The 19,054-nt window shown below is 44.9% G+C and overlaps 1 protein-coding gene across 3 annotated transcripts in view; it reads right to left on the minus strand.

Moving 5' to 3' along the window:
• trrap (transformation/transcription domain-associated protein) overlaps positions 1-19,054 on the minus strand; it is a gene marked incomplete at its 5' end in the record, with an annotated part of 155,837 nt that overhangs the window by 80,332 nt on the left and 56,451 nt on the right. For all 3 annotated transcript variants that reach the window (XM_083634512.1, XM_083634510.1, XM_083634511.1), the window contains 8 exons: positions 3,068-3,214; positions 4,082-4,192; positions 5,164-5,310; positions 5,634-5,792; positions 10,479-10,685; positions 11,765-12,031; positions 14,539-14,667; positions 18,375-18,573. In XM_083634512.1, coding sequence (XP_083490638.1) covers positions 3,068-3,214; positions 4,082-4,192; positions 5,164-5,310; positions 5,634-5,792; positions 10,479-10,685; positions 11,765-12,031; positions 14,539-14,667; positions 18,375-18,573 — 1,366 coding nt within the window. The remainder of the gene's footprint in view (positions 1-3,067; positions 3,215-4,081; positions 4,193-5,163; positions 5,311-5,633; positions 5,793-10,478; positions 10,686-11,764; positions 12,032-14,538; positions 14,668-18,374; positions 18,574-19,054) is intronic.

The following is a 19,054-nucleotide window of genomic DNA, read 5'->3' on the forward strand; positions in this document are numbered from 1 at the left end:
ATTATACGATGCATCTTAAATCGATGCATCACTTTTTCCCCAATACATGATTTATTTTTTCTCACTTTCTTTTTTCTCACTGTGTGGCTACTTTTAAAATAAAAGTGCATTTGGAATTGCATTGTATTATGATCCATAATTAAAATAAACAACTGCATGTACTTACATTCTATTTTATTTGATTATTAATTTTTTTTTTTTTTTTTTTTTTTTTTAATAATCGATTTTTGATATTTGTTAATCGATTCAGAATCGTCCTATTAAGCATCGCGATGCATCTCTGAATCGATTATTTTCGGCAGCTCTATTGCGGAGGGGGTGATACAGAAGGAGAGGGGAGATGTAGAGAGTTGCGGAGGGGGTGATACAGAAGGAGAGGGGAGATGTAGAGAGGTGCAGAGGGGGTGATACAGAAGGAGGGGAGATGTAGAGAGGTGCGGAGGGGGTGATACAGAAGGAGAGGGGAGATGTAGAGAGGTGCGGAGGGGGTGATACAGAAGGAGGGGAGATGTAGAGAGGTGCGGAGGGGGTGATACAGAAGGAGAGGGGAGATGTAGAGAGGTGCGGAGGGGGTGATACAGAAGGAGGGGAGATGTAGAGAGTTGCGGAGGCGGTGATACAGAAGGAGAGGGGAGATGTAGAGAGGTGCGGAGGGGGTGATACAGAAGGAGAGGGGAGATGTAGAGAGGTGCGGAGGGGGTGATACAGAAGGAGGGGAGATGTAGAGAGGTGCAGAGGGGGTGATACAGAAGGAGAGGGGAGATGTAGAGAGGTGCGGAGGGGGTGATACAGAAGGAGGGGAGATGTAGAGAGGTGCGGAGGGGGTGATACAGAAGGAGAGGGGAGGTGTAGAGAGGTGCGGAGGAGGTGATACAGAAAGCATGGATGAAGAGTTTAGGATGAAGAGGAGGGGAAGAGGGGTGGTTGAATGGGAACGCACAAGCCAGGCTGGAGAGACTCCCGTTATCTCCCCACTGTCATTATTTTGTCATTACGGCGGTTGGCGCTTCACTCCATGTTCTACTGATAACAGACAAAAGGAGTCGGGAGCGTTGGGGCAAACACCAAGACAGAGCTTAAGCAGAGCTGAAGCAGGGAAGCTTCTGCAGTCCCTGGAGAGGCTGATGGCAGAGAGAGACACAGTAGCTGTCCTTTATTGATTGCTACTTACTGCTCAGCAGCGTGACAATAACAAGTGGGAACATTTGGGCTTCACCTCCAACTTGTTTGCTCAAAAAGCCTGTTGAGATTGCAGACTTGCCAACTTCAAGAAGAATTCTGTCACATTTTCATATGAATAAATGCAGGGTTTTCCATAAGCGATGGCTGTCACGCTAAATGGCTGGACATTAAAACATTTCCAGCAGACTATTCTACCATGACAAGCCAACCGCAGTGGATGGCAAGCAACCACCACAGTTTGCTTTTTCTTTTTTCACACTCCAAAGTCAGTCACTAGAGGCGGTGCGCTTCATCAGATAGTCTCTAGTTCCCCCAGCTGGGCGGTGCTAGACCAATTACTGTGCTTAAACCCAACACGGTCAAACTCCGCTCAACCGGACGCCGAGCGAATATAAAACAAACACGTTCAAACGAGACGCAGCAGAGAGGAGCTGACAGGCGGTGTTGTGAAAATGACGCGTCGATAAAGGAGAAACTACACATTCTTTTCTTTCCTATTTTTGTTTGTTTGTTTATTTGGATCCACCATTAGATACAGCAAATATGCAGTAGCTATTCTTCCTGGGGTCCTCATATCATACTTTTAAACAATTTTTTCATCTTAAACACAATACAGTAGGGGTGTCACGATACACTCAGTTCACGATACGATACGTATCACGATACTGGGTTCACGATAACGATACGATACGATACGATTTTAACAATATTTTTTTAAACTTGAATAATGACAATATATGACTGGAAAAGTAGTATTTTATTTGAAATGCACAAATACAAAACATGCTGTTGTGGGAAATTGTTATTACAATAACAACTAGAAAAAACATGAGATTGGAGATAAGGCTTATCTTGAAATAGAATGAGTTACACCGTCACTTAGATTTACTTTGAACTAAAAGGTTTCTCAGCAGTATAAATTCTCATTATGCATCTTCAGTTTTTCTTCAAACTCAAACAAGACTTTTCTTAATCTATTTTTTATGCATCTTCAGTTTTTCCTGTCAAGTAAACAGTTTTGCCAGAAACTCAATTGAATGGTTTCTCTCCTGTATAACTTCTCATGTGTCTCTTCAGAGACTTGTTCAACTGAACTACTTTCCACACATTGAACTTCAACAAACAAAGACGTTTCTTAGTCTATTTTTTGAAGAAAAAAAAAAAAAAAAAAAAAAAAAAAATTTGCGATATGAGATTTCATCTCAACGATACATATCGTGACGTTTTACTATCGCGAAATTTCGTGGGACGATATATTGTGACACCCCTACAATACAGACAATACAACTTCCATAACATTCATACCTACATACATACATACAGTAGCTCTATTATTTACTTCTTAGTTGAAGAAAACTTAGTAAATAAATACAAAACAATACAGAAAGAAAAGTGGAGAGACAAAAAACATTTTCAACCCAATGTGAGTACAATGTGTTAAAGTGAATCCAATGTTTGTTTGTTTTTGTCTTCTTCTATGAAGTAGCTCCGTTACTGCTGTGTTTCTGCAGTTCAGAGACACATCTGAAGGCTGCTGTGTTTCTGCAGTTCAGAGACACATCTGAAGGCTGCTGTGTTTCTGCAGTTCAGAGACACATCTGAAGGCTGCTGTGTTTCTGCAGTTCAGAGACACATCTCGGTGGTGTAAAGTGCCCTCTAATAATAATATCAGTTTTAGGTTCTGTGTGTGTGGCAACATTCATTTCATGCTTTAATTTTAAATAAATGTGTGCCAATATGCTAATTTGATAAGATCAACAATTCAGCAAAATATAGCATATTTTACACAAGATACTCTTTTAGTTTGATAGTTTTACTAGCCAAGAAAATGTGAGAAAGTGAAACTGGGTGAGTCATCCTAAAGCCTTACTAAAGCCTTACTTACCACAGTCATAAGCAGCTTGTCGAACCACTGCAGCTTGAGTTCGGCGCGAGGCCACATGTCGGGCCGCAGGGCGGTCTTCATCAGGCTGACACAGCGCCGAGACAGCAGCTCTCCTGGAGAGCCAGCCACGTTGGTGCTGTCGTTCACCTAGATGGGAGGAGAGGGGAGGAGGGGAGGGGCGGGGCTGTCGTTATCATATCATCATCGACGACAACGGGGGCTGCAGCGTCAATATCATAACAGCATGCTGGCAGGGCGAGAGATCATTGAGACACGGAGAGGGAAGTAATGTCACCCTAAATCTTACGTTCACTCATGTAGCCGAGTGAGTCAGGAGAACGCCCTTCAAGCTGACGGATGTCAACACGCATCCAGCCCGAGCCCGCTGAAGTGTCCTTGAGCAAGGCAATCAATCCCTACCAGCCCTAGGTGTGCTGCTCGGTACTAGCGGACAGTGACCTCTGGCCCTGTGTGTGTGTGTGTGTGTGTGTGTGTCCCTATAGGAATCAGTAAGGAATCTCAATGCAAGACTATGTTTCTCCACTCTGTTCTAGGAGCAGTGAGTGATCCCTACTGGTTCTACAGTAGCTTGTATTCAACAGAGATGGTTGGGTGAACAGTGAGAATTGAGTTTGGTCCAAAAAGAAGAGGTACTGTAGGAGAAAGGGAAAAATGGGAATGGGAGGGAAATCTCAACAGTCTATTTCAGGCCTGGAGCCAAGGTCATCACTGCCACTAGAGCCGGGGACAGCTAAACCTGTGTGAGGAGACAGCTAAAGGACTGTGTGTGTGTGTGTGTGTGTGTGTGTGTGTGAGTGAGAGAGAGAGAGAGAGAGAGAGAGAAAGAGAGGGGTGTGTGCATGCACGTGTGTATTAAGGGACACGTTTAGGACAGCCACCAGGTGTGTCCAACCTTCACCACTGAGGGGTTTAGGTTAGTAGTGTCCTACCTGGCAGGCGATATGGATGGCAGAGCTCTGCGTGTGTGTGTTTGTGCATGCATGTGTGTTTTACCTGGCAGGCAATCCTGATGAGGAAGTTGACCACAGTGTCTGTGTGTTGTTTCTCTACAGGCTTGGTGAGCAGGGTCTCTGTTCCTGGCATGGTCTGGCTACGGCCAAACACCTAAACACACACACACACACACACACACACACACACACACACACACACACACACACACACACACACGAATGTATTCACTGCATTTTGTTAGATAGATCATTTGTGAATGGACTGGAGAGAAAAAGATTTGATAAACATTGAGGATTTTATAGTTGGTGTGTTATTTGTCTTCAAGGACCACATTGGAAATAGATGGTGTTTTGTAGTCATTTAAAATGTTAGATTTATTTATATGAACCCTAACACATGTATTTGATGGTGGAAGGAAACTGGAGCACCTGGAGGAAACCCACATGGACACGGGGAGAACATGAAAACTCCACAAAGAAAGGACCTGGGACGGACCGGGGTTCGGACCCGGGACCTTCTTGCTGTGAGGCAACAGTGGTAAACACTGAGCCACCATGTAAATCAATCAGTGGTTATAAGTCTACTTAATAATTAAAGCTGCAGTAGGCAATATTATTTCATTATCATTTTGGTTGTATGTCTGACAAAACACAAACAATCAGGGTTAGCTAGAACATAACTAGCCAATCACGGCACACAGACAAGGATCATTCAGGTTCTACTCTTTGCTATGTTGCTATGGCTAACATTCCATTGATGTTGTTTAAAACTGCCTACTGCAGCTTTAAGTAATAATAAAAACACAGAATCTTAATATGCATTAAAACTGCATTATTAAGCAGCCAGAATACAGATAGAAATTTAATTTAAATTAAAGCAGAATATTTGTCAATTTTGGAACCGGGGTTCTGATTCTATTAGCCTTTAGGAACAGGTGTACCATAGCTATGGATTAAAATAAAAATACAGTCTTTGTTTTTAAGGTTTGCTTGAGACATTTCCAAAGTACAAATTACAAGGGAGAGGAAGTAGGCCTGAATATTTGACGACAGCAGGAACCTGCCAGTCAGTCACAGCCTAAATGTACCACCATTTGAATTTGAATGGCTTTAATAGCACACCGTGGAGGCGGCTCCAGTGGTGGTGCGGAACCTCTTGACGTCCTGTCCCGCAGCAGCGGTGGTGTCCACCGTTAGACCTCGCTTCACACCTCCAGTCGCCCCGCTGCTACCCTCACCACTCGCCCCCGCATCAGCCTCCGTCTCCAGCTAGCACATCCCAAGAGAGGGGAGACAAGAGGATGGAGAGAGGGGAGAGAAGAGGATGGGGTGGAGATGAGAAAGAGAGACTAGGAGTCCATCAATTAGCACAATTACAGTCTGTGGCATGAAAGATAATGTGGGTATATCTTGTTTAAGTTGCCAGACCACCCCAAACCACACGGGGCTTTTCCTCATGTTTAGAAACAGATTAACTGGTTTATTATTTATTAAGTAATGTCTGGCAGGGTAACTCTGGGGAATAGGCAGACTTCAAAGGTTATAGTCCAGAGTTCATGTTAAGAAGGGGCTTATGAGTGTAGAGTTGTCACCTGCTGGTCTTTGATCCTCTGTAACTCCCACTTGATGACCACCTCAGCCAGGTCGACGGCCAGCTTCCTCTGCTCGATCGTGACGCTGGGGGTGAAGCCCAGACGCTGCATGGCACTGATCATGTGCTGCACCAGGTGGTGGCGCACCGGGTAGTACACCTGGAGAGAAGAAGAGGGTTAGGTAGGTAGAATTAGCTGCAATGTTTTCATGTAAATAATGGTGGGAAGTGCAGTGCAAAAACTGCAGCAATGACCGCATAGCATCAAAGATTTCAAGTCAAGTCCAAATGTATTTGGATAGCAAATTTAAAGTCAAGCTGAAACGCCATTTGCACAGTATTATGACATCTTATCGTGACGTATTTCCGAGTGAAACGAGCCAATTACATGTCCTTTGCATCTACATTAAACAAAGACATTACTGTTTATTTGTTTTTTATGTTACATGCTTATTGGCTAAGTATATTAACATTTATGGGCTAGCAAAGTCTGCCCATGTACAGTAGGCAGCCATGTTGCCAGCTTGGAATTTTCTTCTAGCTAGAGTGATTGACCGCTGTCATATCATGGTATTATTGGTTGAAATTTGATAGTACTAGCTGACGTAAGCAGACTGTAGATTTTGTTATGAAGACAACATGGTTGACTTTTGATGTGAAAATCCAAAAGAAATTGGATTTTTGAGAATTTTGTGGGGATACATTGATAAATAGATTAACTCTATGACCAGGGATGTGATTTAATTAAAATAGTTTAAAAGTCTTTCATTTCAGCTCGATTTTAAAACCGCAGTTGACCAAAGTGCTGAGCGGTGGGTCTACAGCAGGGACGTAAAGGTTTCCAGAGTCTGAGCAGCTCTTATGTGAACAGGTAAACTGTTGCAGAGATTAGGGGGATCAGCAGCAAAAGCTCAGGTGGCCTCTGTCTTTGTGCCTCGATCTCAGAACATCCAAGTCAAGAGCATCTGGTTGGTCGACCTCAGTGCTCTAACTGGAGTATGATGATGCCAGAGTTCTGCTGGATAAAGTAGCAGATATTGCGACCAATAATAATATTGCTTTGTCCACCCTTATGGCATGCTTTCAAACCAGAATGAAACGTTATAAATGCCATGGTTACCTAAAAGTGTTTGCAATCTAATAAAAACTAATCTCTCCCAAACTTTAGACGGAAGAGGTAGGTTAGAAATTGGCCTGAAGTTAGAGAGAACAGAAGGGTCCAGATTTTTCTTTTGGATAAGAGGCTGCACTACAGGATGTTTAAAAGCAGCTGGAACACACCCTGAAAATAAGAGAGGTATTTATCAAAACAAGAATGCTTGACCCAACAGTATTAAAAATGTATTTTAGTAGACGAGAGGGAACACTATCTATTGTAGGGGGCAATTTGTAGGCTGCAGATGATGAACTACCTGGGCAGAATGATACAGGCTCAAACTGACCCAAGACAGCCGGACACATAGGAGGAACAGAAGGGTCTTAAAGGAAGTGGGTGAAGACCTAAGAGCAGTAATCTTGTTGATAAAAGAAACATAAGAAAGTGATCACAGTGTAGGCATTTGTGGTGCGAATACTGAATGCTGGCAGACTTGTGTTTCTTCAGTATCAAAAATATGTATTTTATTTCCTATTTACAATCTAAAAGAGGGAAAAGGGATATGGAGCAATAAAGCATAAAAATGTCCAGCTGCTTGGCTCTGAGGCCCTGTTTCCACGGCAACGCTCCCTGCATAAAACGGACAACTTTTTTAGCGTTAGTGCCTTCCTCTTACACGGGAACGGCGTTCTTGCAGCCTGAAAACGCAAAAAAGTTAAAACAGGTTCCAGAGTGGAATTCTTTGATCTGTCGCCGTGTAAAGTGAAAATAAATGATAAAAGATGATATCACGCAATTCAGGTGATGACACAGCCGTGCATTAGGCGGGGCATTAGGAGCATTGAACTAGCCCAAAACAGCCTTATGGCACAATGAATCGCATTGGCCTTCAACAAACATGATAACGATTTGCTAAAAACACATAATCTGCGTTAAGTGCCCGCTACTAACGTCACACGTACCTCCTGCATTAAATAATTGAGGACAACTCACAGCCAGATGCATTTCCTCAATTCCCAATTGTGCTGCAAAGAAAACCGGTCTTTTTTATGTTGCTTTACTGGGTTTTTATTCTGTAATCCAATCTGGAGCAGTTTATTACCATTCATGACTTCTAGGGGTGTGCCACCTTAGGCACCTCACGATTCGATTCGATTACGATTAAGGGTGCTACGATTCGATTATTAAACGATTACGATTAATCACGATTATGATTTCGATGCATCTTTTCCCCACACAGGATTTCTTTGTCAGTATCCATTAATTAAAGGAAACAAACAAATTTACCTCCATTATCTTTTATTTAGATCAATCAGACCAAACACAATACATCCAAAACATTTTACATTTCCCACAACAAAAAGCTGCTCTTTACAGGTGAGATTATTTGAAATAAAGTGCCTTTAGAAACTTCTTTTATTTTAACCAAAATTCTCTGCTGTTTTCACAGATTTAGGATTAATATAAAAAACAAATAGCTTATTCTGCTGTTTTCACAGATTTCTGTACTGGCAGGATTAATACAAAAATAGCTTATTCTGTATTCAGTAATAGAAAATAAAACTTTTAACCAAAATCCTCTGCTTTTTTCACAGATTTCGGTACTAGCATGTTTGTTTAATACAAAACAAATAGCTTATTCATAAATAATAAATAAAGACTTCCAAACAAAATCCTTTACAAATGACCAGTGAGCAGCATAGCATCATCCCACAACAAGCAAACGTTTTCCTATCCACAACCAAAAGCAGCTTTAAAACTAAATAAGTGGCGGATGAATAAAATAACAGAATTAACAGATTCACCCCTTCACCTCCCCTCTCCTTCACTTTTTTTTGCAAATCGATAATCGAACATTGTGAATCGATTATATCGATTATATCGTATAATCGATTAAATCGATTATACGATTAATCGGCACACCCCTAATGACTTCTGTGTCACTATCGCGTGGAAAAGTAATTTAAAGTTTTATCCTACAAAGCTAAATCAAGCCCGTTAGAAATAGAGAGAATAGAGGAAGCTAGGCATTTTTACCTTCAAAATAAAAGCCATAATTTATAACTAGGTAAATAAAAATCAGGGCCGTCGACTCACTAGGTGTTACAATTGACTTTTAGTTGTCCGTGTTCTATTATGTCTTCTGTGTATTTCGGATCACACACAAAAAAAAACGTTGCAACATGCATCAATAAGGCTATTAGTTTATTTAATTACCATATATGAGCTGCATCACAAGGATTGATAAGAGAGTTGAGTGCATTGAAAAGAACCTGAGGCAGAAGAGCGTGGGTAGTATCAATCTGCCATGCCTCTGAAAGTGGTGTACAATCAAAAAGACAAGGATCATTATGAAGAAGACTGCTGGAAGTGGAAGAAGTGAATCAAACGTGATGACGCTGACTTATGGAAAAAGTATATTTCCTTAACACAATATTAATTTTACTGCACTGCTCTCTAGATTCAGGGGGAATAATAACACGCGCTAAGTTGAACGCAATCACTTTGAGACACTGAGTCAGAAGAGGCGGAGTCTGTGAAGTCGTACTCCCACTAAGTCTCAAGGACATGATGACACACTTAGCACATAGCACTCACACTCAAGAGTCACTTAGCCTCATTGCAAAACCAAACAGGGACTCTGAAACACACATACGCGCACGCACACACACACACGCACGCACACGCGCGCACACACACACACACACGCACGCACGCACGCACACACACACGCGCGCACACACGCACGCGCACACACACACACACACACACACAAAAGAGCAAGAGATGAGATGTCTATCTGAGGGCTGTCGCTGTCGCCAATCTCAAAGATTATTAATGCTTTTCACTATGAGGGTAATTAGAGTTGATAGTGCAACGCTTCAAAGCCCCTTAAGGACGGAGTGGCTAAGCCCTGTCCATCACGTATACACACAAGCACACACACACACACACACACTCTCTCTCTCTCTTTCTCTCATCTGCCTGTCATTATCTACTCCCCAGTGTAATTATGCTGATGTGATTGCATTAGATGAGTCATGTGGCCCAGTGAGAGCAGGCTGTCAGTGAGATACAGAGGGGAGCTGAGGAAAACGTCAAGTCTTCTGTTAGGAGAAACATCAGCTGAAGGAGCAGAGGGCAGAGATGTTTGTTGATGTTCGTGGATGAGGGCCACCGTAAGGGTCCGAGGTTTTCAAAGGTCCGAGGTTTGCAAAGTGGGAGGCGGGCCTCCGTAGGGGGGCTGGAAACAGTTGCAGGCGAGGCTCAGTCAATGGAAGTGAAAACATATTCTCATTCTCATTCTCTTAGTTATCAAAAGGAAATCACACAGAATAGCCTAAATGTGTGATTTCTTCAGAGATGCAGTAGTTTGGTTATCAGTTATCGTTTCATCTTCCAAGTGAACTGTGCTGTGGTTCGTGGAATGAGAATCAAATCAAACCAACAAAATACAAGGTTTGATGGATAGATTTATGGGTACAGTATTTGACCGTAGCCTTGTCTGACGCTCATACTGTATATATTCAGCTTCTTCTTCGTGTGTTCTTAACTGGGCTGAACACCAGAGAAGCTAAATGATGGCAAAGAGCATCCATCATGATTAGTTGCAGTTACAGGAAGTCCACCCAGCATGGACAAATCAATACATGTAATGACGATGGGTTGATAGAAGGAAGTACACCATCGCCCAACCCTCATTTGTGTGTGTGTGTGTGTGTGTGTGTGTGTTCTCCCATGGCTCCTCACCCTGAAGTGCTGCACGATGAGATGCAGTATGTGGACCAGCTGTGGAACAGTGTGGCCCTCCTCCACGATGATTTTGCGGGTCCAGTGGGTCAACATCTGGTGGCCGTCCTCCATGCGGGCGGGCACGGCCGGGGTCAGGATGGCCATAGCTTGCCGCACGATGGCACGAGCCTCCATAGTGTGGGCCTTCAGCAGGCTGTGGAAGACCTGTTCAAAACACACACACACACACACACACACACAATCGGAGTCACTCACAGCTCGTTTGGTGATGACATTTCACTGAATGGCTGAAAATGCTAGCAGTGCTAGATTCCCTGCCTACCAACACAAGGGTCGCAGGTTCGAGCACCCGTGTTACCTCCGGCTTGGCCGGGCGTCCATACAGGCACAATTGGCCGTGTCTGTGGATGGGAAGCCAGATTAGGGGTCCTAGTCGCTGCCTCCTTTGGTCAGTCGGGGCGACTGCTCGGGGGGAAGGGAATAGCGTGATCCTCCCATGCACCACGTCCTGCCGGTGAAACCCCTGGAAGCATGTGCTAGTCTACAACTACAACTCTCCCCAGATCGCCAGAGGGGGTGGAGCAACGACCGGGACAACAGGGGAAATTGGCCAAGTACAATTGGGGAGAAATCAGAAGAAACTTGATCAAAATGAATCGCTGAACATCTCTAGAAATTCCTCCACAGACCTTTTCCTCTACTCTCAATCCTTACTAAGTTACTATACTGTTCTTCTGACATGGGAACATGAGAAGTTATAAACCATGTGCTATCACACTCCCCCTCTCTCTCACTCACACACACACACACACACACACACACACACACACACACACACACACACACACACACACCTTCCCACTCCCGACCACATGCTCACTTCCCATATGGCATCATTTTCTCCATCATTGCTACTTAAATAGATTTGACTTCCTTTCTAATTGTACGCAGCTTGTTATCGTGTTCCACCACGTAGTCCCCCGGCTGTCATTTCAATTCTGTTGTGTCGTTGCTTTGTCATCTTGATGTTTTGCCTGTTGTGTTTGTTGTTAGGTGGATTGGGTTTACAAGCCCCTTGCTTTTTGTTTGTTTGTTTGTTTTTTAATCTCTCCTGCACAAATTTGCCTTGTTTCCTCCTCTGTGTTTTCTCAACACTGTTTTTTTTTGTTTTTTTTACCATTTTGTTTTTCACATATCTTTTATCACTGGGCAAATAAAACCAGACTTCAAGCAATTTCCCTCCAGTTCTCCTTGGATGGCGGCATTCCCATCCTCGTGCCCACCTGCAGGACGATCTTCTTGTGGATGGCGAACTTGGCGATGATGTGGGCCAGAAGCAGGTGGCCGCTGTACTTGCAGGCGGGATCCACACAGGCTTTGGGCAACAGGCAGGGCCAGGCGAAGGTCATGAGGCGCCGCAGCTTGCTGTTGCGTGACTTGTTGTTGTCGTGGATGTGGTGAGGGGCGTGCTCCACCAGCAGCGTGGAGAACTGCAGCAGGTAGATCCGCAACGAGTCCAGGAGATCGGCCTGCTTCTCCGGGTCCAGCACCTTGGGGAGGGAAGTGAGAGATGAGCTGGAGTCAATGTTTGGGGTTAAAGGGACAAGACCACATGTAGCAATAAATGAGCATATCTGCAGGGATTGTAGGCCTGTTGATTAATACCAGTGACTGAACCATTTTGTTGCCAAGTGCTGAGATCTGTGTTTTAAAAAACTCACTTCCTGGACGGTACTCTGTTTTGGAGCAACAACAAAAAATAACTGCTCAATGGAGGATGGTGCTAAGAGAGAGCACCCGGCTTCACAAGACACTTTGTTCTCAAGCCCAAGAAAACCAATGAGAAAGCAGTATTTTTATGACAGTATTTAGCATTTTGATATATTACCTCTTCACTAGATGTTTCTATTAGATCTCTAGTCTAATTAACTAGCTTACAGCACGGTGCTGTGAAAATGTGACTTAATTGTTTGCGTCAGGAACAGGCCATCGTCCCTCAAGGGGATGAGCAGGGTGGGAGGCTGAGCCAGAGATCTGTATGTTGCTGCATAGACACTGCATGAAATAGGCCACGCCCATCACGGGGGAAAGCTCTGCATTCATTTCCACACACCAGCGTAATTTTCCTTGAATTAAACATAGCTAAAAGGTGTTGTGTGGTGGGCTGCGCAGACAACAAATGTAAAAAATAGCCAATTAAAGTTTTTTTGTACTCCCGAGCAAAACAAGGAAGCCATTGAGAATTGGCGAGAAGAAAAATGTGGATCTAGCTGTCAGTGAAGTAAGTTGGAGTGCTCATGTTCCGTATATATGATCTTTGTGTGCAACATGCGACCATGCCGACCATGCACGCGACATAGGACAACGCCAGGATTGGGGGGGGGGGGTTTGTTTCCCCCCGTTTTGGCCATGGTTTCTGAATGATGACGCGCTCCGCAGTGTCTCTATACTGGTCGTTGATAAAGGTCAACAGTCATAGACCACTTCATGCACATTTAAATTAATAAATTAATAAAAAAAAAAAAAAAAAAAAAAAAAGGATTCTATAAAACAAAAGTGATTCACTGTTTGCCTTAATTATGTTTCTTTGAAAAGATATGGCAAATCTGAGTCCTGCTCGCAGTAACCCTAACCTCCCCATTCCAAACACCAAATGGCCATGTGAGTTCTCTGGAGAGCAGACACAGAGAGAAGAAGAGACAGAAGGAAGGAGGGGGGTGAGTTTTAACCAGAGAGGAACCATTAGCAGCCATTAGCTGTTAGCCAGTGATGAGATGTGCCACAGCACAAACAAACACGCTGACCTTTAGCATGGTCACACAGTGACCTTTACACCAGGCTCTGCCTCTGATGAATGAAACGTGCGCGTGATGGAGAGGAGAGGACAGTGGGATGAGAGGAGGAAGAGAGAGAGAGAGAAAGATGGATAGAGGAGATGAGAGGACGGGAAAAGGAAGCAGAGCAAGATGGAACGATAGCAATGAAGTGGTAGGTCATGAGACAAGGGATCAGCCTGCGTGGGATGTGGTTGATGAAGGGAGAGAGAATGGAAAGATGCTGGTCTGATCAGACATTATGAGAGGAAAGATGCTGGCCTGATCAGACATTATGAGAGGAAATGCAGCAGCTAATGAAATCAGAGCGATGGAGAGACAAAGCCTTTGACTAATGAAGAAAGAAAGGAGGGCGGGAGGGGCTGCATGTGAAAACAAACTGAGTGGGGAAACTGGGAGTGTGTGTGTGTGTGTGTGTGTGTGTGTGTGTGTGTGTGTGTGTGTGTGTGTGTGTGTGTGTGTGTGTGTGTGTGTGTGTGTGTGTGTGTGTGTGTGTGTGTGTGTGTGTGTGTGTGTGTGTGCGTTATAGCTGGGATCGGGCCACATTTTTCTGTCTGAACCCGTACCGAGCCCGAGACAGCATTAGTCGAGCCCGGCCAGAGATCGACAGGCGTTCAGTTGATTGTTTTACCAGAGTCGAGCAGACATGCAGTGATTAGACAATGAATTGGCACCAATCAGGCGCACTTACTTACAAAGTTTTGTAAACTAATGGCTTTAGAAAATTAATATATGCCATGGATACACTAAATGGGGCATTTTGCACTGCAATCAGTGCACTTGCAAATAAGATAACGTTGCAATATGACCGACACAACCATCAACACCAGCAAATAGGCTACGACCAGCCTGGAGATAGACGTATCCTAATTAAACACAATATTTAACCACACCGAAGTGCAAAAACACACTACACACACCACGGCCGGTGCCGATTAAACACAGTCACACACATTCATTACGCACGTAATCTGTATAAATATTAATACAATTTCAGTGTTACCACTGACGAGTCTTCAAGTGCTGCCAGTAATGTAGTAAAATAACACTCCAGCACACTGACAGCATGTTGTGAAGCCGAAAACAACAGTGACTGAACAATGTGCTTGAGCCCGGCCAGACCCCGAACGTGACTTAAAAAAAATGGTCAGAGGCCGGACCGACGGGTCCCAACGGGCTCGTGTCGGTTAGCCCAGCTCGTGTGTGTGTGTGTGTGTGTGTACCTTAGTGATGAAGACACTGGTGATGCTCTCAGGATTGTCTCCTTCAGGGTTGGGCGGTCCAAGCAGCTGCTCTCCTTCGCCCTTCTCAAAGCTGTACAGGAAGGCCGGGTTGAGGATGTGCTGCAGCACCTGAGAACCAAGGAAGCACACACGTTACACTCTGTACTGAAAGCTTCGTAACACCAGAGAACCAAGGAAGGACACACTACACTCTGTACTGAAAGCTTCGTAACACCAGAGAACCAAGGAAGGACACGTTACATTCTGTACTGAAAGCTTCGTAACACCAGAGAACCAAGGAAGCACACGCGTTACACTCTGTACTGAAAGCTTTGTAACACCAGAGAACCAAGGAAGGACACACTACACTCTGTACTGAAAGCTTCGTAAACACCAGAGAACCAAGGAAGGACACGTTACATTCTGTACTGAAAGCTTCGTAACACCAGAGAACCAAGGAAGCACACGCGTTACACTCTGTACTGAAAGCTTCGTAACACCAGAGAACCAAGGAAGGACACACTACACTCTGTACTGAAAGCTTCGTAACACCAGAGAACCAAGGAAGGACACGTTACACTCTGTACTGAAAGCTTCGTAACACCAGAGAACCAAGGAAGGACACGTTACACTCTGTACTGAAAGCTTCGTAACACCAGAGAACCAAGGAAGGACACGTTACACTCTGTACTGAAAGCTTCGTAACACCAGAGAACCAAGGAAGGACACGCTACACTCTGTACTGAAAGCTTCGTACCACCAGAGAACCAAGGAAGCACACGGGTTACACTCTGTACTGAAAGCTTCGTAACACCAGAGAACCAAGGAAGGACACGCTACACTCTGTGCTGAAAGCTTTGCAACACCAGAGAACCAAGGAAGGACACACGTTACACTCTGTACTGAAAGCTTCGTAACACCAGAGAACCAAGGGAGGACACGTTACACTCTGCACTGAAAGCTTCGTAACACCAGAGAACCAAGGAAGGACACGTTACACTCTGTACTGAAAGCTTCGTAACACCAGAGAACCAAGGGAGGGGGGCACACACTGTGACATACTGCTAATGAATAGGTTAAGATGAAAATGAATGGCAAAAGAGAACATGTTCTACTCCGCTCAATAGACATAAAACACTTTACTCATTAAGACATAAACCAAGACAATAACAAAAAAAATCCAAAAGGGATACAGAGACATTACGATATCTGGGGCAAGACTTTAAAAAAAGCTATTTAATAACAGCCTGAAAGCAGCAGGGAACGTTACAGGGAGCTTTGAATGAAGACAAAGGCTTGATTAGCTGGTGAAAGGCAGAATAACCCCCAACCACCACAATACAGCTAACGACTGCATTTATTACACAAGCTGCTATCTTCATGAAGTCCCCCATTCAATCCATCGTGGGGGAGGACAGGGCATCGCTCAGCGCAGAACGAGCTGTGGCAGCATATGTTCCAGCTCCTCCATTAGCACATCACACACAATCTGCACAATGCACACGCATGCTTGACACACACAACTGAGGAAATACACACACACACAACGGAGGAAATACACACACACACACACACACAAACAACGGAGGAAATACACACACACACACACACCAAATAAAGAGACAAAGAAAATGCATGAAGCACCAGTCTCTTCTTCAGTCTCATCTATTCCTATTAATTCTGAGGCTCTCTGATATCCATCACTGGACCGCCGCACCTTTCTGTAATACCATTAGATGCTTAGTCTTCCTGCAGCATGTGTGCGCGCGCACGATACCACGAGGCTAGTAGGCCAGACCTCATTCTGCAGGTGTGTCTTAATTATCTTGGACCCCATTCCTACACACCTAAACAAATAACTGTGTGTGTGTGTGTGTGTGTGTGTGTGTGTGTGTGTTGCAGTGCCTCTAGCATTAATCTCTAGCCACTTTAGGAGGCAGATTGTGGTGTGTGGCCCAGAATAAGTATTACACTCACACACACACACAGACAGACAGCTGTTGGTTCATGCAGAGAAATACTTTTGCTTGCAGGTTTGTATTTGGCATTCAATCTACTTTATTATTTATTTGTGTTCACACTGACAGAATTCAATCTTCTCCGGAGGAATGATACGAGCACAGTGTGCAGATACATACCTACCTACTGTACATACATGTACCTACCTGTCTCGGTCACGTCAAGCACTCTAATATGAGCGGAAAGGGCAGAGCCGAGTGAGCGGCATCACAACACCAGTCGGTGTTTGTCCTTGTATTTGGGGTCCAAGTGCCCGTGCCAGCATCTTGGTCTGTGTGTGGTCTGTGTGTGTGTGTGCATGCGCGCGTGTGTGTGTGTGTGTGTGTGTGTGGTCTGTGTGTGTGTGTTCTTGCCACGCTGCCAGTCTCAGGCTGGGCCGGGCCTTCCCCACTGACCCGTTTGTAGTTAACAGCAGTGCTGTGGCTCCTCTGTGCCAGGTTGTGTGCCCGTTACAGCTGTGCTGTGTGTGTGTGTGTGTGTGTGTGTGTGTGTGTGTGTGTGTGTGTGTGTGTGTGCGCGCGCTTAATTAAAAAGCAACACGGCTGATTGTATTGCTTGCAGCAGCAGGTCAGGTGGAGAGGACAGAGGCATTCATCTGTGAGCCTCTAAGGGTCCACAACCAGGGAAAATGACCTCTCTGACTCTATCAAATAACTTCTGCTACAAAACACACCAACCATAAAAGTCATACAGATTAGCTCCCTAAACGCCTGCATTTCGCACACTGAAGAGTGACGTATGCGAGTGGACTACAGCAGAGCAAGTAAGCTGTGTTGATGCTCCCAGAATGTATGTAACGTGGTTTATTTTTTTTATTTTTTTTTCCATCCCATTTTTTTATCCCCCATTAGTGCTCATTTTAATTTCTTTATCCTGGTTGCTGCTCCACTGCCGATCTGGGGAGAGCCGAAACTCGCTCTATACTTCCTCCGAGACATGGGCAGTAGCCAGCCACTTCTTTAGTTTTCACCTGACAGGGGAAGCTTCACCGGTAGGACATAGCACGTGGGAGGATCACGCTATTCCAACCAGTTCCCCTCCCTCTGAACAGGCGCCCCTAACGGCCAGAGGAGGCACTACTTCAGCAACCAGGATATTGCATGTTTTGGTGAGGGGTTCCTATATGAAGGAAACCCCCAGGGGGCACGGGGAGAACATGCAAACTCCACACAGAAAGGCCCTTTTGACGAGCCCACCCGGGCGGTGGGCACTCGGGGACATGCGGACGGGCACGCACTCCTTCAGCGCTCACAGCGTCCCAGGGGGGAATCGAACCCAGGACCTTCTAGCTGTGAGGCGACAGCTCTACCACTGAGCCACCATGCCCCCCCGTAACGTGGTTTATTATAACATATAGCTATGTTGATGCTCCCAGAATGTATGTAACGTGGTTTATTATAACATATAGCTATGTTGATGCTCCCAGAATGTATGTAACGTGGTTTATTATAACATATGGCTTGGCAAATTGATTCCTAAGTTGAAAGTTGTCAGCTGAGATAAGAGTGTGTATATTTAGACGTCCGTACAATTGGGGAGAAAATGGGGTAAATGGGCAGATGGTGCTGGTGAGAGGACGGCTGGTTGTTTGAGCCAGGCTGAGGGACAGTGCTGAACACCTGCCACCAGGCTGGCTGTGTGGTTGGGAATCCCGTCTATTCTAACAGCCAATTTGGCAGGTAACCAACCATCGTCTGAAGGTCCTATTCAATTCTAAAAGCTGGCTGGTGAAACTGTGAAAGCACCGACTGAGGAATTGGCATGTAGACATGCGTTAGTTCGGCCTGCCCTCCTGCCCTGACTGCTTGTGAGCGTACCTTCGCTTTGAGCTCATCGTTGAAGTGTGGGTCATTGAACTCGACGAAGCGGAAGAAAAGGGCCCGTTTGTGGGCGATGGTGTAGTTCCTGGGGATCTCCTCCTCCATGTACTCCTTCAGGAAGGTCATGTTGCACAGGAAGCGGCCCGTGAAGGCCCGCAGCAGCTGGAACAGGAGCTCGATCTCGGAGTAGTTACGCCTGGAGAGCAGACAGCGGGGTCAAGTTCACTGTTAGTTAGTTAGTTAGGTTAGCATTTTTGTAACTAAGGGGGCGTGTCGACAGGAAGTGTTTTCTTCAGGTCAGAATGCTTTGTAAATCATGTCCAGAGCTCTTCCAATGCACAAAGACCCAGCGTTAATTTGTTGCTATCGGAAAAAGTGACATTATAAGCAGTGCGCCTCTGTAAAAGTTTCTCTGCTTGAGACGCTCAGAGCACTCGGCCCAAAAACACTAGTCGTCAAATGCGCTTAAACGCCAGGCGCGGCGCCGGGAAGAGCAGCGCTCCCAACGCGTCCTTAACATCAAGAATGAATTGCAGAAAGGCGCTGGCAGCCCAATTAACCGCTTCCTGTCGACCCCTAAGACGACCACTGATCAAATTAAAGCAAAACAATGGACTGTTGATTGTCTGTTATTACAGTGGCTCTGCTGTTTCTACATTGCCTGGACAGTTAGCTGA

Source organism: Poromitra crassiceps (assembly GCF_964638095.1).
Source record: "Poromitra crassiceps genome assembly, chromosome: 4".
Taxonomy (NCBI): domain Eukaryota; kingdom Metazoa; phylum Chordata; class Actinopteri; order Beryciformes; family Melamphaidae; genus Poromitra; species Poromitra crassiceps.